Here is a 22,933-nt window from a genome sequence, read left to right on the forward strand (position 1 = left end):
AAAACGTTGATTGTAGTTGTGCCAAAGAATATGTTTTAAACTGATTGTTGAGACGCTTGAAAATGTCTTTGAGAAACTATTTTTGAAACTTAGCACATTTTAATTAAAAAAATTATCTCTTCTTTTTTTATCAATATGCACTCAACACTGAATACAATGTATGCAAAGCTCATAGTTACATAGAATGCAAATACATAAAAGGACCCAAAAAAAACATAATCCTTATAAAATAAGGTTATTTAAACCAGGAGTCTGTGTTGATGGTGTTTGACAGACTATTTTGAGCCTAAATAGAGTTCCAGCACTGGGCAAAAGGAGCAGACATAAACAGATGTGTGCGCCATCTTCTGGCAGTATGGTAGAATTATCGGGAAAGCTAGGTGACAGTAGACACAGCTACTCAATATTGCCTTACAAAGCCAGAGTCTCCTGTAATGCCTTCGGATAAGGTGACAGCTCAGGGTGATCGGAAATGAACTGATATTTATCAAATAAACCAAACTACAACGACTTGTACAGTTGTAGCCACTCAAAATCTCCCCACTTTCCTTGATGAGTCCCTGGCTGCTCCATTACAATTCCTTTTTAAACATCAATCTTTGTAATAAAATATTCTTTCTGTCATGATTTGTGGACATTAAGATCTAAAGATAAGCATCATCTCCTGGTCAGAGTCTGTAATTCAGGGTGTAGTCAAAGTAAAAAAAATATTCATACCCAGGAGAAGGATCAGGTCACTACAGTGGCTGGAAGTTGGAGGTGATTTTGCTGGGAGTTGCAGGGAAGTGAGGTGCCATTTGGCTGGCGTTTGACAGGGAAGGGCCATTTTGAGTGGCTGTTGCTGTATGTGACTCCTTCCTTGAGCCTCCTATCAGAACTTCAAGCGATAAAAAGAAATCCCATTCCTACTAAACTTAAACCCTTTATAATGATTAGAAATATTTCAATTAAATAAATACAAAAAGATGCAGATTAAAACTTATTGGTTGGAAGGAACCCAGACTCAACGCTTTAAAATACAATTTACCAGTAAGTGACATGTCATTGAGACTAGAAATGAATATGATCTTCAATAGTCTTCTGAACTCTAGCAGCTATGAAAGAAAACACCCTTTTTAAAACTGAAAAGATAATTTTCGAAGTGTGGGGTATAATTTCAAACATCTTCATATACATACACACATATGCACAATATCGCTGCTACATTACTGTGCCCCTTTAGATGTACATAGAGTTATTAATATGAATTTAGAAACCTTTTTTTCCTTTCCTTGTAGGTGCCCTACCTGCACCGCACATCCAGCATGCAGAGCTCCAGACCCCCTTCCCTGGGCCATGGCCGAACTGCAGAACACAACGACTGTAATGGGAAGGGATCTCCATCAGCCCTCAGCCAGACTAATGTCTCTCAAGACGAAAACACTGAAGACGAGAATGTGGAGGAGGAGGTCAGCCAGGTGTGCATGTGCATGAATTACCTTAACACCTAGAATTACGTTTACACAAACATTCAGATCCTAAGATGTTAAACAGCAAATTTTGTAACAATTGACTATTCAAACTCTTATTGGCATATTTTGAAAAAATGCTCAAAAAAATCTAAGTTATACTTTAAAAAAAAAACTTTTATTGCTCTTTCACTACTAAGGATTTTACATACCATAACCTGAAGAAACTACAAATCACCCCAAAGAGTTTAACAGAGTTTTCACATTTAGGACAAACTTTAATTCTAGCTGTCTCTCTTCGGTTCTGGAGGCAGGCTTGTGAGCTTTTGCTTTGGGCTTGAAGTGAAGAGAATTTGATCCATACAAACAAATTGGGAGAATGTAATTCATAAAAAAAATAAAAATAAAATAAAATAAGCTTGCAAATAATGAATCTGGAAAAAAAAAAAACCATAACATTTAAAAAAACTAACGGAATGAAATCTTTATGTCCAATTGCAAAACTTTGCAACAATACTGGAACAAGATTCACTCCGTAAAAAAGTTTAGCATACGCAAATCCTAGATCTAGATTTTTGTTACTGTCTTTATTTCACCTACTGAGTCATTAGAAATGTTTCCCAGGTAACTAAAGATGCATGTTTTATCACAAAGCTACTTGATTATAATCGGTGGGTAGAGCAGCGTTTAATGACCTGACAGGTTGGTTTTTATCCCATAGATCATAAACATGTGTCACTGGCTGGCATAAAAGATGGCATTTAGATTTGCTTTACTTATGTGGCATCATGATTTGACAGTTTTAATATCATCTCATTACCAGGCTGGTCATATTCAGTTTATCTTTCCCGTTCAGACACATCTGATAAGTAGATAAAACCATAGATATTGATTTCCGATAGAAATATTAGGTTTGAAATGTATCCTTCTTTCATATTAAAACTGTAGTTCACAATATGTGTTTATTCACAAATGTTTGAGGGGGTGTTTTTATGTGTAAAACCACTTTAGCCCTCAGAAAGCTGGATAAGACATATTGTTCACCCTTTGTTCAATGTGCAGGGACGTTTGGCCAGGATACTTCGATGGATGGAGAAAAAGCAGCCAGAATGGTGTCGGCAGAGAGATACATGGTCCCTCTACCTGTTCCCCCCGGAGTCCAGGTATAGTTTACACCACTTCTAATTATTATTTTCATTAGATCTTGCAGACTTTTATCGTATAAAAACAAAATCACAAAAAAATTAAGCTATCTGAAGTATTTGTGCATTCCTCTACCAAACCGCTGTAGTTTTATCACTACATTCCACTGACATCCCATAGTGCTGACATAGTTGTTTCCACGGAACATATGAAGGCATCAAAGTTTTGCCTTGCATTTTATATCAATTCCTATTCCCTCCCACACTTACACTTCAGAAGTCTCTTTAATCTGCACACTTCTTATGTCAGGGGTGAGTAAGCAGCAGCGTACGGCGGAGGGGAGATGTTCCAGCTGATTATGGTGTGTTATCTCAGGCTCGTGTGGAATCTTCAATCCTTTACAGTCTCTTACCTCTCCTTTCGTTTTGTCCCACATTTTGAGTTACTGATGAGGGTAAATTATTTTGTCTTTTAGGACATTTTTTCCCTGATGTCATAAAAATTTGATACGTACCCTACATTGAGCTCTGTCAAACTACCTGGTGGGTTAGCTCTCTGATATCTGTTGTATATATATTTTAAAAAGGTTTATTGTAGTATTATTTTCTTTGTCAGAGCAGTAGTCTTCTCTCGTTGCGTTTCTAGCTGGCTTTCACTCGCAATAGGACGTAAGCTTTGGCACTGGCTGAGGATGACACTGAGGACACTGGCTCTGTGTGGTGCCTGTTTCTAACACCCTTCTGTGCTCAAAATCTCATCAAGATTTGGCAGCGGTGCAGCAGGGAACTAGAATCAAGCAGAGTGCACAACGACCTGAGCTCACCTCCTGCAGCCCTGAGTGCGCATTATTCATTCTACTGAAACCTATGGACAGTATTAATAAGTAGGGGGTGAGGAGCCTCTGCAGGCTCTCTGCAAGCCAGTAGCTTAAATATTTTGCCTCTTAAATATGAAGAATGTGCAAGTAGAAAAAGCACCAGGGATGTTCAGCGTCTACTGAGGGAGTTTGGTCTTGTTATTCCGCTGAGAAATATCCATTTCTCAGCCCATTCAGAATTTCTTACAATATTAAAATATTGTTAATAAATAACTATTACAAACTTACCTTATGTATGATTTAAAACACTTCCACCTAAAATGTGTTTTGCTCAACCTACTTACCCACGACACTTTGCATAAGCCAGTATCCATTTAACTTGACAGCTAAAGATTTTAGTTACTGCAATAGATGTCAACTGTTTTAAAAAAAGCCTCTATGATATTGTACTGCCTCAATCAATAAAGGCATTGATTAGGTTTGTGCTTTGAAAGACGTTATCAGATTCAACACATGTAGATTAAAGAAACGCAATCAAAGTTTTTTCTGAAAAAAATATCTTTAAAATAGCCTTTTTATTTGACTCTTTATGACTAAGTCAGCGTTTGATAAGCAGAAGGACACCTCAGTAGATCAGCGCTGATCTATAAGTCTGTAGTTCAATTTTATTCATCAACTTTTGGTTAGAAGTTCCTGTGCTGTTCGGTGGATGTGACGTCAATCACGTCCAGAGTAAATGGGTCAAAGTTATCAAACAATCTCAGCTCCACTCAGACACCAATGGCAACTCCATGTACTGTAAGGTGAAAAAAGTGAGACAACCCTTATTACTGTAAGGACGAGCACAAGTAGGAGCAGAAGAGTGCTGCAGTTGTGTGTTTTGGCCACAGGTGGCAGTATCATTAGAAAACTCTGTAATGCCTGTTTAAAGGTATAGAGGACTATCTTTTTTTTCCAGGTGGATCCTCTAAATAAGTGGTCCTCCTATTTGTCAATCATTCTGGTGATATGTTTACGTGATGCCGTCCTATGTGCTTGTCCCGTTAGCTATCTTTTTCTGTGCATTTGCACATTCAGGGGTATATCTCTGGTGAGCTACAGTTTGAGACAATCGTTGAAGCTCACCTTTCTCTCTATAGTTCTTTGAAATTGGCCGAAGGTTGTAAGAGAAAAAGTTTCTATGATGTGTATGAGAAGAAAAGAAAGGCCTCAGAAGAGGCAGATATATCCCAGAATGCTTTGCGTGGAGAGCTTTCCTTGCAAATTATGGGATTTGCTGTCACAGCGGCCTGTGGCCATAGGCTGTCGCTATCCGACAATGGCAACAAACAAATATGGCGCAGGCACCGCGCAGTGGAGGAGGAGTTACATGACCAACGTGGACCAAAAAGTAGTGATCATTTGTCTGACTGGTCAGTTAATTAATTTTGCTACAAAGTCCACGATATAATCCCCCTCATATAGTGATTGAGGAATTTAGTTCAGACACAGTAAGCTTGTATGATCTATGACAACTTTTAAACACGAGGAGAAATGGGCTCATGCATGTTCCTATGCTCTCGCACAATAGGTGTACCCTCTTGGGAGCGGGTACTGGGTTGTGCATGTGCATTTTTTTTTGTGTGAAGAGAAAAAATTTGTCAAAATCCTCCACAATACCTTTAATTCTTTATTAACTTGACATTCAAACATTTTATCAAACATTGGAGAAAAATAATTGGAAAACACTTTTTTTTTTTTTTTTTTACAAAATTTGTGTTTTGCTTTAACTCTGAGGTAATGCTAGTTTATTTCCTATCTTTTCTGAAATGATCATTTCAGTTTTTGGTTCAACACGTTCTACAAACCATTTAAATGTGATTGTACATTTCTTTTAATGCTGTTCTTTGGCTATATAAGTTTTGTATTCTGTTTTAACAAAAAATAAAACTAAAGCCATTGATAATTTTTTTCATGTCATTCTAAAAACCTTATAAACGTAATACTTTGAACCTTGTAAAGAGAAGCATTTCAACTGATTTTTGTGAAGGTCAGTCTCCATTACTAAGAGTTATATATTAACCCTGTAGTCTTAAAAGGTCTCTTTCAATAAGAATATCACTGGAAAGTGACCAAAAACCCCTTTGTTGGTCAATTCAAAAGATCAATATTTATGACTGTGATCCCAACCAAACACCTAAAATAGGATTTGAAGATCTTGAGTTTTAAAAAGTTATAAATTCTATCAGCTTTGACTCATAACTTAGGATACACTTCATGATGTCTAAAAAGCAGGAAACTTTCAGTGGTAGATATCAAATGCGTGTATGCCAGGCATCAGTCACGACCTTTTTTTTTTTTTTTACTGCGTGAAAACTCCAAAGGTCAGTAAATACCACTGGGGAGGCGTACTTCGGACAGTTGTCAGAATGTTTTTCTTATGAGGATGTCAAGATGTAAAGTTTTTTGGTGTTTTTTTTTTTTCTTTCAAAAAAGTGAGCAGAATGTGTTATTTTGTCTGAGCATCCATTGACAGTTTTAGCCTGTAGAAGAGATCCTTCCGTTTTCTCACTGTTAGTGTGTGTGTGTTTCTGGTTTTCCAAACCATTTCCGGTTAAAGTTCACTTCCAGATATTTGCCCTTTGAACCTCAGAGGAAGAGATGGAGCCGTGTGTCTCCCTTCCTCGGCCACTTGAGAAAAACAGACAAATTCTACATAATCAAGCTTCTGGTATGCAGATATTACTAATGCATGAGAAAGCAAAATGAGGTGAAAAACATACATGTCTTCTGACTCCGAGCAGTCAGGACTATGTTACCAAATAAAGCCAGATATCTAGATCTAGGCCTCCCGACATAATGCCCCTGCTGCACATTTATACCCACATGAGCCTTTAAATCTCATTTGATTCCCATTTTAAACCCTGACACCACCAAATAGAACAGTCACTGCTGGGATCTTTCAGTGTGTTTTCATGAGCTTAAAGCTTGGCAACCATTTAATGAAATTCAGCACAAGATAAAGCCTAAATTTTCACTTGTGCACTGCAGACTTTATTCTGAACTACCTTGCTTATGTCTATCAACTAAATTATTGTTTTTAAAGTATGTTTTAATAGAGTAAATCTCCTACAGGGCAGGAAAACTTTTCATCTTAAATAAATAGAGATTTCTGTCTGTCCTTTTTTCATGTAGTCAATCCAAATTTCCTTCTCAATAATCACTTAAGGTATTAATCACAATTTAGCAAGTTAGTCAGTTTTATTATAACACAGGTAGATGGCACGGATGCAACAGTGATGTTGCTTTTATGTTTTTTTTTTTCAGACTAAGTTAATGTTTTTATTCAAGCAGCAAGAACTGTCAATATAAATGAAGAAAGTAAACCAGACTTCAAGGCTTCAAGGTAGTTTAAGTAAAATTATGCTACATCGACTCAAATGAGTCTATGCCAAAAATGGTTTTCCTTAGATATAAATCTGATTGTATGATCTGATTGAATTGTCCCTGTAAAGTGCCTTGAGATGTGTTGTTGCTATATAAATAATGTGAATTGAACTGAATTGAAATTATCAGTGGAAAGTTATACTGATAAATGCAATTCAAAATAAATTCTATCATAGTCAGCTCAGGTACCTTAATGATATTATTTTATATTTATAGCTCACTTCACTTTGCTACTGTAGAAAGAAAACATTAACAAGAAGTTGAAATATGAGGAAGTTTTCTTTGTTCGCTGATTGACCTCCGCATCCCGCCCCTATGCAACAAAGAAGTAGCCGAAGGTTATTTTGTAAACAGCTGGAATTTTCTCCACCAGCTCGTCTCAAAAGCAGCTTGACCTAATATACTGCCATACAATTAGGCCCTTAATTATTGAAGAAAACACAGCCATGCGTTGCATGCAGTCTGTTAAAGACCATAAAATACTCCTGACTTTTCAACATATATCTTCCAAAAAATCTTTTGTTTAGTTTTGGTTTAATCATATAAAAATTGCCTGCCATCCCGCTGTGTTGTCCCAGCCTGTGCAGATAGGTTTTCTTTGATAATTTAATTCTAGTATTGTTATTCCCGACCGCCCAAATATATTTAAATGTTCACAGAATCTCTCTCAATCGTCCATCATTCTACCGATGGCTTCTTTTTGGCAATGAAAGCAGAAATTTTGGTTTTCAAATTTGTTCCCGGATTTTCAGAAATGCTAAAACAGGCATATGTCACGCGCAGTTAAATTTAAGATATGAAAAATTACTTTGCACATAACGGCATTGCACTTGCATATTCCCAATCTATAAATTGCGGTGTGTGGTCATTAGAATATGACCAGCATATTGATGAAGGGTGTAAGTCAAAAAAGACATTCTTGCACATACTGACTGCTAAATTGAAGAAGGTGCAAGTAACTTTGTACCTTCTTTGAAGATCTGCTCTGTGCATACAAACATGTTTGCACCTTTTGGAAGATATACAAAATTTTTAAGGACCTGTGTCTCAGTCTCCCCTCTGAGAGTCGGTTCATTCAGATTGTTAGGGTGGCAATCATGACTTTTTTCAAACCGGAGATTAAAACATACATTTTGTGTTACTGCCTATTGAAGATTATAATCTGGGATTGTGTTAAACAGTGAGGAGGAAAGAATGTAGTGCAAACACCAGCAGCTAACAGGGCTTTAAATTTAATTCAACAATAGACATAGATTGAATAAAAGAATAAAAATAAATAACCTTAAACAAAAAAAAAAAAAAATGTATGGACGCTTTCTCATGGTTGCTCCTTCCAAGCAAAACGCAACACTAGATAAGAAGTTTGCACAGGTGGGAATCCTGAGTGGAGAAAACACCCCTTTTCTTTTTCTTCTCATGATGGCTAATAGTGAAATTTTCTCTTTGGTATGACAGAGACTGATGACAGAGGCATAGAAACGTCCAATTTTTCGGGTGTAAATATGCAGATTATAACAACATCAAGCAAACATTTTAGTTAACCTTGACAGTAGCAGAATATTAGTTAATGGAGGAAAAAAAAAAGGGAAAACCCTGTAAGCAACCAGTGCAACCAGTGTCCTCCCACTGAGGGGAATTTAGAATATTTGTCAAAGTGTCTAGAGTTTCTTCTCAATCCAGTGTAAAGTGGACATATATTTTCATAAACTATTAGCCTTTAAATGCATTTATGCCTCAAATAAAATTAGTTAATTATTTTCCTTATAGGGATGTTAATTTTCTAATGAATGCAATGCAAGTGAACCATGTCCTGAGAATTTTGTGGTTAAAGCTCTTTTAAAAAATGGACACCGTCGATGTTTCCATCTCACTCTCTCCTTGAACGCAACAGCTTTGAAATATCTAAAGATAACAGCAATACTTTTTGCAGTAAAATCAATGCACACAAAAAATTAAATGAAAGACTAAAATATTTATGATCTCTTGTTGCATTTGTGTCTCAGCTAATATATATTCCTAAAGTTGAGTTAATTAGCTATAAAAAATATAACTTGTTTCTGTTTTTCTTCACAGATGCCGCAGGCAATGTGAAAAGATCATCAACCATAAAATGTTTGACCATGTTGTGCTGGTCATCATTTTTCTCAACTGCATCACCATCGCCATGGAGAGGCCTGGCATCAGTCCTGACAGTGCGGTGAGCATCACATAATCCTATATTAAGTTCCACTCTTTATTAAGGCATTTTTTGGGGGGGGCTGCATTCTGGTTTTATAGAAATAAAAGGAACTTTCTGCATTACTACTTCTGGCATTCAGAAAGATAATAAACAAAAACTAATTTTTTTTGCAGGAGCCCTTGAACTTTCTTTTAAATAGGTTTGCAGAATTCAAAACATAACATTACAAAAGTGATATGTCCGCCATCAATTGATCATCAAATCAAGTTTGTTCAATTCTCAACAATCTATATGGTGCAGAAAGTGCTTCACAAGTTGATTTTAAACAAGTTGTCAAATAGATAAAATATGAAAATGTAAAGGTAAGAAAATAACAGGATAAAAGAGATAAAAACAAAAAATACACATTAGTACAATTCAAACTGTTTTCGATGCTATAAGGAAAAGTAGTGAAACCAGAATATAAACTAATAGAAAATTTGTTCTACAGCTGAACTGCTAGGAATGAAAGGCCTGTCTGAATAGTTGATTTTGTTAGCTGTGATTTTTAAGACTCCAGGTCAGTAATGGATTGTACAGTAGTAGCCATTCAAAATTTCCCCACTTTCCTTGATTTGCCCTTTGCTGGCCCTTTGCTGGCCCTTGCCTGGTTCCCTACAATTCCTTTTTAAACATCAGTCCTTATTATGAAATATTATTTCTATCATGATCTGGGGACGTTAAGATATAAAGAGAAGCATCATATCTTGGTCAGACCCTGTAATTCAGTGAAACGGTTAAGTCAGAGTAAAAAAAAAAAATCCACGCCCAGGAGAAGGCCAGTGGCTGGAAGTTGGAGGGGATTTTGCTAGCAGTTGCAGGGGAATAGGCTGCCATTTAGCTGGTGTTTGACTTGGAAGGGCCATCTTGAATGGCCGCTACTTTAGCTCTGGTGGTCTAGCATTCCTCAACAATCATTCTCTCTTTTGAACCTAGCACTGGAGACATGCAGGGTTATACATCTGCTGAGTGCAGGGCTCTGGTTGCAAAAACTTTAAAGTTCAGACAAAGGCGCTTGAGCTATTTGAGTAGTGACTTTAAAAGAACAAGCAGGATTTTAAAATCTATCCTTAATCAACCTGGAAGCAAGTGGAGAGAGGAGAGAATGGGTGTAATATGGACGCCTTTGAGAGACACTGGGCAGCTGCATTTTTGCATTGACCGAGCTAATGAAGAATAGAATTGCTACAGTACTTCCTGCAGAGAGAGCATTACAGTTGTCCAGCCTTGAACTAATGAATTCATGCATTGCTTTTTCCAGCTTAGTCTTGAATAGAAATAGAAATATTTTCACTTTTGATAGTACTACCTTTAAGGTATAGTGGAGGAAGTTATTTTTCCGAGTGGATCTTCAAAATAAGTGGTCCTCCTAATTGTCAATCATTCTGGGTATATGTTTACTTCAGGCCATCCTCGTGTTCGTCTTCATTTACTGGTGGTGAATCTGACATGGTGAAAAAATTGCAAATCTTCTTTAGGAAAGTAAGCTTGTATGAGCGATGCATACAGCTACTTTTAAACAGAGCATGCAAGAGGAGAAACAGGCTTGTGCACACGCTCAAGTGTTTAATAGGTGTTCCCTGTTAGCTGGTACAGGGTTGTACATGTGCATTTTTTTAAAAATGGAGAGGGCAGGTCTTTTCAAAAGTTCTCTAAAATCTTCCACTGTACCTTTAAGTATAGCCTGCTCTGACCACTAAGTTAAGTAGTTTAGAAAACCTCAGGGTGCTGATAAAAATCACACCTAAATTTCTAGTGTCTGAAGTTAAAAGGGGGGAAATGGGACCAGAGCTTGAGGTCTGACAAGATTGTTTCAGATCAAAGAGAACCTTTCTAATTTTCCCTTCATTTACATGTTGAAGTTTGATGTCAGAGAAACAGTTTTGAAAATACCAAAGATTATTTTAGCTGTTTTGTTTTACTTGAATATTAATAATAAAAAAAAACAATTAGCCTTAACATTAACAAGATTACCAAGATGAAAAAAAAAGTAGCCATCAGTGAGTCTAAATCCAGACACCACCGTACAGAATTTGTTCTGTAGCTTACACTCTGAAGAGAAATAGAGCGGAACATTGTATAAGCAGGGAACCACTCTTGTTTGACTGTGAGCCAGTTGCTCAGGGTGATATGTGCTTTACCTCTGTATTTGCTGCACTGCATCATCTACAACATCAATGCCTTAGCTGATGCGGCAGCCTTTCCAACAGAGTAAAAGTGGCAGGGCATCCTGCCACCTTTGCCCTGCTTTAACACAGACAAATGTATATTTGTCTATATATATATATACACTCTTGATTAATGTCTAAAAGGAATCGGAAGGTCTCACCTGTGCTAACTGGTCCTTGTGGATTGCAGGGTCATGCACACACAGATTTTTATCATTTACAACTTCAACTTTTAAGCAAATACCCACCATCCATCCCAGCAGCCTTTCTAACACTCAGGTCAGCGAGTGGTATTCTAGAAAATCACTTTTTCAGCACCGCCACACTGTGGCCATCATTAAAATGAGGTGGAAATACACAACTTAGCAAGCATCCTGATACAAGAGAAAGAACAGTCATTACAGTTCTCTAGATTCCATTTGTAATGGCTGTTCACGGCGGCTGCTTATTTGTCCGTCTGCGTTGTTCTGTATTAATGAAGTCGATTGTAAATCGATTTGCTCTCGCTGATTTTGTTCTGAGTTGCTTCCAACAGCCCAAACATGTATAATTTATCAGTTTGTTGCATCTGTTTATAAGGAGCTGCTTTACATCACCCTCTTTGCCAGCTTTAAAAAAAACAAAACAACAATAGCACTTTCTCCAAAATGAAATCTATTCATCAATACAAAGATGAAGTGCTTTTGGGTGTCGAATGCAGGCTGAATAATTATTTCATTATCATATTTCATTGGGAGTTATATCAAACAGTTTGCATTTGGCCTGTTGTTCGTTTCTGTTTTCATTTTGTTGCATTTGGCCTGTTGTCCGTTTCTGTTTTCATTTGTTGCTTGGGGTTGCCTGGATATTGTCATCATTTCATCAGCTCAGGGTAAATAAACTAAGTGAATGATTATACAGTAATATCTATAATTATTTATCATTTCTCAAAGAGGCAGGAGATAATACACTACTGTCCAAAATTACGAATTGAATCATATCAGCATTGAATGCAGTACAGTAAATTAAAGTCAAAACCAAGGCTTTATGATAGATTTATCTCCTTTACAGTTCAACCCTTCCCTAAATCGCTGTGAGAGGACATGTTTGTGTTAAAGTGGAAAAAACAACACAATGACAATTATTTAAGGACAGTAATGGGGGAGTTGCTTGAATTTATCATTTGTTTGCCTTCAGCTAGAGGCGAAATTGTTTTCCTTATTCATGTTCTGCCTATTTATGGGGAGAAATTCAGAAACTAAATTATGTTTGTCCATGCAAAATTTTAAATTGTCTTGACTTGAAAGTAACTGTCACAAAATGTAAACTATATTTAATCATGTGGAAATGATTAAAACTTTAAAACAGTTGAGTTTGACTATTTTCACTTTGAATTCTAAAATTCATAATTTTTCTTCCCACACATCCAGATCCTTAAGAAAGACCAAAGTAATCGAAAACAGATTGATCTCCTGCATAGGGTGAAACCATGTAGTTGCATTGAGACCTTTTGTTTAATTTATAAAACATTGTGTGGAATTCATACAAAAATTAATCCTGAAATCCTGAAAATTAAGTCCTACAAAAAATCGGAATTTTAATAAAAGTGCATGTACAACATCTAACAATATCCTTTGTAGATCACAGCTATGCCTTAAAGTTTGCCACTTTTTGCCCACATTCAACCATAAATGGTCAATGCAAAGCTTTAACCATGGATTCAGGGAGATCCAATCTTGCTGCAAAGCAGCAGAGCTAGCCAGTGTCCCAAAGAGCAGCCCAAAAGTGGCACAATAAGGTAAAAGCAAAAAAATTAACTTTTCTTTTTCTCGTAAACAAGAAATCACATTTTTCAGCCCTTAAAAAATAGAAACCCTGTTACAGTAATCAAACTTTGCTGTTTATTCTAGAGAGGCATAAAATATAATACCATTGGGTGCTGCTAAAACTGACCTTTATGGACCATCTCAACAGAGATGACAGCTGAACTGTAGAAAAAAACTCTAAATCATATCAGAGACTCTGCAGCACAATGACAACGCCAAACCACAACACTGCATATTTGCACCATATATATTTAATGCTCTGAACTTCCATATTAATGCGTTTTTTCACCATGTTATTTTTCCCCCCACACTGTTTACATTTGATTACTGCTGCACTTTAAGGAATAGAAATATCATGAAAGCTGCACAAAATGATTTTTTTTATACATTCTGTGTGTACAAAATGACAATAACAGCTGTCTCAGAGGAAATTCTAGTGATACCATTCCTGAAAGTAAAAACTGCATAATGAACAGGCTTGTTGTCTCTTTCCATTTTAAATATATGTTATTTAGAGCTCTTCTGAGCATATAGGATGGTAGTGCAGGTCGTGGGAAAGACAGCCCCCTCCACCATGCATAGACATTAAGAGGCAGGACAGGGTTTTCTCTCTTTAGGCAGAGGGAGAAAAGGGAGAATAAGCACTTGCTGAGTGCTTCTTTTTCGTGGTAGCCTTCTTGTTTTTCCTCCTCTGTCCTTGTTAAGCTTACTAAGTAAACTCCAGTCATATTAGTGAACATGCAGAGGACATGCTGCAGGGCAAAGACGTGGCACTGTATTTGAAAGGTAATAATATACTGACTTTATGGTGTAGATACTTTTGAACGGTTATAGGTTGTTTTTGTAAAAAAAAAAAAAATTAACTCGGTATGGGAACATGGCAACAGCTAGTATTTTTAATATGTTTTTTAAATATATTTGACACATTTTTACAGATGGAAAGACTCAAATGTCTTTTACAGTTTGGATTAAAACGAGATTTTTTTATGATTTTTGCCCGTCTGTCTTCGAGCTCATCAAATACACCTGCCATCCACCTACAGTGGGAGCACAATCAGTCCATTCCCTCCACCTGTAGATCCCCTTTTTTATTTTGGTTCTCTGCAGATGGTTGGCACCAGATTTTTTAAAGGTCTTGAGCTAGTGGATGTCCAGCTTTTTCCCCTGCTCATTTCCAAATCTTTGACCACAACCATATTACCAAGGATTTCTCTGTCTTACCAAGCGTATGTCAGACACCTCTGTCTGTTGACTCGGAGCTGACTGTTACCTATACCCTGAATCTTTCAACTCCTGCCATTCTGCCCATCAACCACGTTTATCACCTGTTGCTGTGAGCAGCCAGGTCTGCATCTGCTTCCTCAGCATTTCCCCAGCTAAGGCTCACCTGTCTGAATGAAGCTTCTGATCCCTTTTTTTTTAATTAACCCTTGAAGGACAACACCATGTCTGGCATCACAGATAGAAGAAGTTTCTAATAATAACAATAATGAATAAGTAATAGAAATAAAAACCATTGCAGGTGCATTAATAAAACCTGATTGGTAAATTCATCCATCGATCCATTCCTCCATCCGTCGATCCGTCCCTCAGTCCATCCATCTGTGCATCCATCTGTCCGTTCATCCATCTATCCATCAATCCACCCATTAGATGGCTTTACAGGTTGTTCTGATCAGATGGTAGGATCACCTTAACTGAAACCCTTAATGTAAATGAACCATTGCATCCCCTCAAACCTTCTTGGATAAAAGAGCATTTCATAGTAGCTCTAAGGGTGAATCCAGCCATCCTATAAAGAAAGCTAATTTTAGCTGCTGGCATCCAAATTCTCATCGTTTAATTTTTAATCTATATATGTTGTAGCCCAGATAGAATGAAAATCAAAAGCTTTACATTTGACTCAGTTCAAGTCTTTGTTTACTAAGAACCAACTAAAGCAATACTGCAACATTACTGCATTGCCAACAGCATGAATAGATGCCTTATGTTCTGCAGACCTAATGCATCTATTCATCTCTTGCTCTATCTTATTTTCATCTGTGAACATCACTGAAGGTTATAAGATAACTGAACTCTCACTTGATGCAGAGACTGACAATTGACCTGCAGGGAGAAGTCTAACTGATTTGTAGTTAAGAACCATGGCTCAGGACTTAGAATAGTCGAATGCTTTCTGTTTAGCTGCAAACTGGAGTGCACAAAGAAAGACACCAGAGAACGAAAAATATGTCTGATCAGGTAAGGTTCTCATCTGTTTTGTTGCCTGATGACAACTTTTAGTTTAGTTTGCTCTCGTTTGAAGGGAGTCTCTGATAGCTGCAATGCAGTAGGGCCTACTTTCGGTCTCAGGACTTGTTTTGTAATGAACCTGTCTCTTTCAAGTTACATAGGAGTGTTTTTGGGAAGGGCAATCTGCATTGAGCATCTATACTATACAAGTGCACCTTGTTGACCTGAAAAAGTCTTTAGTATATAAAATGAACCTAATGTTTATGTCAAAAGCATCAAAGTTTTCCTCTGAGTATAGCAGCTTAACAATGTCCAAAGATTTATGCATCTTGACTGATAGTCTGAGGTTGTAATCTAGATCTTGCAGTAGGAGCTAAATAAAGGTTCTCATGTTGGATTACAGAGGATCCAGTTAAGGTGCAAGGATTTAACAGCTCAGACATATTTTATCAGCTGGAGTATTTTCAAATAAATCCTAAAGTAACAGATAACCCTTAAAGAAATTAAAAAAAAAGCAAGATTGAAATTCAGCTTAGGTTTAAATATTGGGAATCCTCAGAACGAACGTCAAAAACCACAACTCAGTAGTTCTATCTTAAATTAACAGAAGAAAACCAATGGATTAATGTATTAACTACAAACACATTTTAGAAACAGAAAGGACAATGCTGCAGTTCAAACCTTTATTCAGCAAGCTATAAAACAAGACAATTAACAGTTGTACCAGGACTTAGGAATTAATTTAAAAGAAAATGTTAATTTTACATAACCTTAAAGACATTATTTTCTATTTGTTAGAAAAAAAACCTTTTATAATTTTTTTTGCTGGAATATTTCCAGGAGTATGAATTAAACACCAACACTCACAAGGGTCTTCTAGCTGTCAAAAGACTACAGCAGGCGATCGAGAAAGGTTTAGAGTTCAGATAACAAATGAGGAAAACAGATAAATTATTGTGCAGGACTCAACTAGTTTAGTGGGAAAACTTTAGGCTTAATGGAAAAATAAATCTGAGAGAGCACTTGAATTCTAAACAATTTGTGTCACCTTGTTGTTCTGCAGGAGCGGATCTTCCTGATGTGGTCTGACTACATCTTTACAGCGATATTTGTGGCAGAGATGACCGTAAAGGTGAGAATTCACATGGTGTTTGCTTTTTACATCAGTCTTCTAACGCTTTTCCATGACCCTGACGGACAAGGGGTAGAAGATGTGGCCACTTATCCATTTGACATTAACCCATAAATAGCGGTTGCCTACCACCAGCAATAGGCGGGTGAAAGGCTGAGTTCAAAACCATCCACACAAACCCCTAAGGTCAATTTAGGGACTTATGATAACCTAGGAGTACTGTAATCTTTGGACTGTCAGAGGAAACCAGTGTACCCCTAGAGAACCTAGGTATGCACAGAGAAAAAAAGCAAAATGTTAGCAGAAAAAAAATAGAGTTAGAACCAGGAATTTCATGCTGTGAGCCAACAGTGTTACAAATTTTTGTTCCCTTTTAAGATAAATTATTTGTTTTCCATTTGATAAAACTTAGCTTCAAATCCCCAAATTGCCTTTTAGAATCATTTACTAAATTGCTTTATTCTGGTGAAATCTGTTTTCTTTTGCAGTCTTCGTTGAAGTCATCTGCAACTTACTTTCATACTCTAGACTGTTATTGATGCTGAAATGCTACAGTAGCTCTCATAAATTATATTGTAGGAATTATAAAAACACATCTAATTTATCTCAGGTATTTAACCAAGCAAATAAATAAAGTAAAATCTCTGTGAATAATACATAAAAATTTAAATTCAAACCAATAACTGCACAGCAAACTTCAATACCTGGTCAAATGTGTCTTTTTTTTTTTTTGGTTTGAAAGATGAAATAACTATATTAGAACAATTATTTAAATCTGCTGCTGAAGTTAGTATTAACTTTAACCACCATTACCCAATCATTAAATTATAATAGACAAGCATGAATTATTTTAATACACACTTAATGTTAAAGTCCATGATTATTGATATACGTGGTACCTGAAATACAATTTTGGAAACCTTAATCAAATATGAATGAACAAATTCTTTTATGAATACAACTGTTTCCTCTTTTAATAGTCATGGACTGCTGGCCATGATGAATTTCTTAAACATGTAAGGTTTTGATTTAAAGTCCATATCAACATAAAGAAACGGGGAGACCAGGCCATGGAAAAAGGATGGAAAAATGAGGAGACCAACCTAAAGATCCAGCGGGAAATTATGGCAAACTGTGAACTTAAGCACTGACCGAAATTAAGAGAATAAATCTAGACGCTGGTGTAATATGGATCATCTACCACAAAAAGGAACAAACTATAAACTAAGGGGAGACAACAACAGATATATTGTGCTGTAAGGTAAATGAACTAGAATTCCCGGAAAACAGAATGCAGTGAATATGCACTAAACCAGACCTAAAGGAATCAACTAATATTTGAACTCTTAAAAAACATTGAAATTATGAAAAAGAGGCACAAAAGAAACCAAACTTGATAAATCCCTCAGGTCCATAGCTCTTGATAGAAGTGAAATCTCCCATATAACTACAAAAGCTCAAAGCCCCAAAACACAATGGAAATTGGAGAGAAAAGGCTGGAAAAAAGGAACCAGGAGAGAGAAACGGCATTCATGCACAGAAGGATTGTCGCACAGGAAAAGGATTGTCTCGCCTGTATTTAAATGGCTTGGCTTTGAATGGAGGTCCAATCAGGCGTGGGCAGCACCAGGCAGAGGCAGAGGAGAGGAAAGTTCATGGGTGTCACTCATTCAAAGTCTCTGTCTCTATTTTTGGCCTAGTTACTTAGGAATGGATGTGTATTCACTCATACACCCAGTCATGATTTTACAATTTCAGAGTATCTAACACTGAATTACATTTGATGGATGCATATTACATTTTTTGTAAAGGCTTACCAAAAGAAACCCCCCACCCCTTAAAAAAAAAAAAAAACTTATCTTCAGTTTTCCCTAAATTATAAGAGATGCTTAAGTAAATAGTTCATTATAAGGTGTGAGTATATGGTGCCTATCTAAATATGTTTTTTTTTATTTGTTAATCTACTAAATTTTGTAGTATAAAATAAGTTATTTGTTTGAGGGTTATTTTACACCCTCACCTATGGTCATGAGGTCTGGGTAATGATTGAAAGGACGAGATCCAGAATACAAGCGGCCAAAATAAGTTTCCTTCACAGGGTAGCTGGACGCACCCTTTGAGATCGGGTGAGGAGCTCAGAGTAGAGTTGTTGTTCCTCTATGTCGAAAGGAGCCAGATGAGGTGGCTCGGGCATTTGTTCCGGATGCTTCCTGGTCCCCTCCCTCAGGAGGTGTTCCAGCCATGTCCCATTGGGAGGAGGCCTGGTGGAAGGCCAAGGACACTGGAGGGATTATGTCTCTGTGCTGGCCTGGTGTCGCTTTTGGATTCCCTGAGAGCAGCTGGAGGACGTGTGTGTGGATCGGGAAGTCTGTGCATCTTGGCTTAGACTGCTGCCTCCGCGACCCGGCCACGGATTAACGGATGGATGGATGGATGGATGGATGGATGGATGGATGGATGGATGGATGGATGGATGGATGGATGGATGGATGGATGGTTCTTTTACAATGGGGCATTTACAGATTAAGTTCATACAGAAAATTATAGTTAGAGATAAAGTTCCCCCTAAAAATGTTACTAGGTTAGAGGACTACTACTCCATCATATGTGTACTCCAGTAAAATTGACTGGTAGCCATCCAACTCTAGTAAAAAAGTATTTGGTGAAAGCATTACTGTACTTCACTACTCAGTAAAAGACTATCAGACATAATCTCAGGGGTGTTTCTATAAGGTATTAACTTAGGTAATGAAGATAAAGGGTGTACATTGGGCTTACAGCTCCTAAGTTATTTGCAAAATAGGTGAGAATTTCCCAAAATGAGTTGGATGTTAAGAGGTTAAATGCCACAATTTCAAATATCTTTGAAATTTTTGAGAATGCCCTGCGATGGACTGTTGACCTGTTCAAGGTGTGCCCCGCCTCTCGCCCATCGACTGGTGGAGATAGGCACCAGCATCACCACAACCCCGATGAAATAAGTGGAAGAAGATGGATCGATGAATTAGCCCACTAAAGTTTGTAGTGTAATTTAGTGCTGAAGTAATTAATCTGATTAATTGATTATTTAAATAATTGTCAAGTAATTTAGTACATGATAAATCGTTAACTGGAGTGTAGAGACTCTAAAACAGGACTTTAGCTGACAGAGCAACCCACCTTGAGCAACAGCCATACCAAAATTTTAAATACTTTTTGCATTTAAGATAAAAAACTTTTTTCTGTCAATATGCTCTGTGCAGAACTCCTCAAGTGCAAATATTTTTAGTTTCACCTTGTTTAGTTTCATAAAAAGTCTTCTTTAAGGAACATCTATCCGATTATCCTATCCTATGCTATCCGATTATCAATCAAATAATTGAAAAAATTATGGAATTATTTGATTAACAAAATAATCATTAGCTGCAGCCCTAGTCTAAATATATTAGGAGATGGAAAAGGATTTTATATTTTTTTAGGCTCTACAAATAGTATTTACTGTTGTGCAGTGAAAACAGAAATTATGTGTTATAGTTTGAATGCAATAGCTATTTACAATGCATGCAAAACATGTCATGTTTGCTTTGCTTTAATAGCAGAGATCAGGTGTGGGGTCTAAAGGTGCGCCCCCCCTTCTGCAGACACTCTGAAGCACCTCTCCAAAATTGTAGGTGACCACAGACAGTACCGCAGACAGGAGGCCTCTGATTGGTCAAATCTACTTCCACTCTACACTATTCGCATTTTCTGTTTGGTACCTTACTGGCTTGTTTTGTTTGTATGACGCCATTGTGGAAAAATCCTCGTAAGATGGACCAGCTAGAAGACCCTTTTTCCACCTGGATCCCCCCTCTTTTTCCCCCTCATGTCCCTCCGTTGTCACACAAACTTGCCCCCAGTTCCTCACCAGCTCGGCCGTATCTAGACCCACAGTTAGTTCCTGATTGTCCCTCTTGCTTCTCGGCGTGGAATAACATAGCGCAGATCACGCTTCAATATTGGGCATAAATCAACAATATCTGCGACAAGCTCACTGCGACACCCTGCTGTGGGGAGTATAACCAGCCTTTAAGAATTGCTTTTTGAACTTGAAGATGTGTGGCACATTTTGCCCGGATAATTATTTTCCTGTTGATGAAATTTTTCATTAACAGGAATAAAACAAAAAGAATCAAACAAGAAGAATTTGGAAATACTGCCACACAGAGGAAAAAAAAAATGGAACAGTATAACCGATTATGTTCAAACACTGATCTGATATCAAGCTTTAGAACATTAATAAACATTACCTCTGCTTTTTCTTATGTCAATTATACTTGTACTCTCTACTGCCCTGTCCTGTACAGATCGTGGCTCTTGGTTGGTTATTTGGGAACAACGCCTACCTGAGGAGCAGCTGGAACATTCTGGATGGGATATTGGTGATGATTTCTGTTGTTGACATCCTGGTGACTCTTTTCTATGGAAAAAAAATCTTGGGCATGCTCCGAGTGCTGAGGCTGCTGAGGACGCTCAGGCCGCTCCGGTAAGTTTTTAAAAGCTGCTTTTAAATTTACTACTTTAAAAAAAATATTGAAAAAAGGCTTATCAAAAATGTATTTATATGTTTTTTACGCTATGAATATCTGTTTTGTGGTTAATAATAAATCCAGGGAAACTATCTCTTACATACTGGTTGCAAATCCTTAAATAGTTCTAATTGTAGCTGAGCTCCATATTTTATTTAGATGAAGGGTGTGTATTTTTGTAGAGCTTTGTTTGTGTGTGAGTATTTATTTTAGCATCATACCCAAGTTATTTTACTTGATTTATCACGTATTTGGAAAGCTATGTTTATCTAAGTGGAAATGTAAATCTCTAATCTGGAGAGCATACTTGTAGTTGCAGGTCTAAAAATACGTGGAGATGTTTAGACCCCGGTTACTTTCATAGTCGCCTGGTTTCATGCTTGACTTGGATCCTCATGCTTAGTGTTTCATCTGCTGAAGAGGAGCTCTGCTAGTTTGCTCTCTCTTTAATATGTATCTCAAAAGAAGCATGGAAATAAAATATTCATTTTTCTTCCACCAAACATCAGTGATATCTCCTTTCCATCATTTTGCTTTTTGGATGTTCACCTCTGACAGCAAAGTGAAAAATCATTTGCAGACACTGCTCCTGCACTACTCGGCCTAGAAGTGACATCTCACTTTAAGTTTGATCCAGGGTTTCTGTGGATGTAAGAGGGTTTATTTTCTGCAAGGTAATATGCTTCTAAATTTTGTGATTTATCACACTGAAGCTCTCACAAAACACATGCCACTTTTTTAAAAATATATTTTCAGATAAAAGTATAACTATTTTTTGTAGGTTTTATTTATTTTGACCAACATTAAAATTTAAACCTAATTTTACTTAGGTAGCAAGTTAACATAATTTACCTAAAATAAGGGAGGTAAAGGAACATATACAGGAAATTGTTCTTGAGCTTTATATATGCTTACATTTTTTCACTGCTCTATTTGTGGAAAGTTCTTGATCAAGGGTTGGCAACCCAAACTGTTCAAAGAGCCATATTGGACCACAAAAACAAAAAAAAAACAAATCTGTCCAGAGCTGCAAAAATGTAAAAGTCTTCTATAAGCCTCGTATGGCAGCACAGTCTCTAAATGTTTTAGCCCAAAATAAAATTGGAATATGTGGGCTTAAATATATAATAAGCTTTGATGATGAAATGTTTATCCTAGAGCAAATGTCAGATCATGTGACTAATCTGCTGTTTGATATTTAGTGCTTGAATTACATTACAATATTAATGTATTAGGTTTTGTTGCATTGATGAAATTCTAGCAACACAATAAAGAAATCTGTTTATTTTAAAGATTTGGGGGGGAAAAATTTGAAGAAAATTAACATCCCTGCATCAGAGCGCTACCTTTTCGATCTGTGAACGGTTTTCCATGATTGCAACAAAACTAGCAGCACTAGTGGAGTTTGGAGATGCATTATAGGGTGACCAGACGTCCTCTTTTTCCTGGACATGTCCTACTTTTCATACCTAAAAAATGTCCAGGGGGAATTTCAAAATTGTCAGGGATTTTGGTCGACTACAAGGCAGCAGAGTGACCAACCCAACCCGGTAACTGTAGCCTGGACACCGGTGGCCCCGTGCTTTCCCCCTGCCTTACTTTGCCGGGCAGTCGGGGGTGGGCATACCGTCCCCGTGTTGGTTTTTGTCGCTCCGCCGGGGTTCCAGGACCAGCCCTGGAGCTCACAGCTTGGTTCGAATGCCAGGTCTGGTCCACTCAGCGCACCCATCCCCCACCTAAGATGCAATCCATTTCTTAAATCTATCTTTGCACTCCTCTACTTTATCCAGAAGTTCTGCAATCTTTCAGCACTTTTTCTCCCACTTCCAACATGGCGGTCGGCTGCAGATGTAGCATAGCTTCCCTGGAAACGTCTTTCCAAATTACTTTTTTTTATTATTTGACAACTTCTCATTACAAAGCAAACATGCAAGCAATCCTTCCACATTGGTAATGAAAGCAAATCATTCAGTCAATCCTTCTGTATCCTCTGTTCT

General features: G+C 37.2%; 1 protein-coding gene across 1 annotated transcript in view; it reads left to right on the plus strand.

The window, feature by feature from the left end:
• Positions 1-1,277: 1,277 nt before the first annotated feature.
• The window catches only part of LOC107095399 (voltage-dependent T-type calcium channel subunit alpha-1G-like), a gene marked incomplete at its 5' end in the record, with an annotated part of 85,339 nt that continues 63,683 nt past the window's right edge, over positions 1,278-22,933 (plus strand). The window contains 5 exons of the mRNA XM_015391480.1: positions 1,278-1,457; positions 2,511-2,611; positions 8,908-9,031; positions 16,321-16,389; positions 20,715-20,893. Coding sequence (XP_015246966.1) covers positions 1,278-1,457; positions 2,511-2,611; positions 8,908-9,031; positions 16,321-16,389; positions 20,715-20,893 — 653 coding nt within the window. The remainder of the gene's footprint in view (positions 1,458-2,510; positions 2,612-8,907; positions 9,032-16,320; positions 16,390-20,714; positions 20,894-22,933) is intronic.

Source organism: Cyprinodon variegatus, unplaced genomic scaffold, assembly GCF_000732505.1.
Source record: "Cyprinodon variegatus isolate N-32 unplaced genomic scaffold, C_variegatus-1.0 Scaffold544, whole genome shotgun sequence".
NCBI lineage: Eukaryota > Metazoa > Chordata > Actinopteri > Cyprinodontiformes > Cyprinodontidae > Cyprinodon > Cyprinodon variegatus.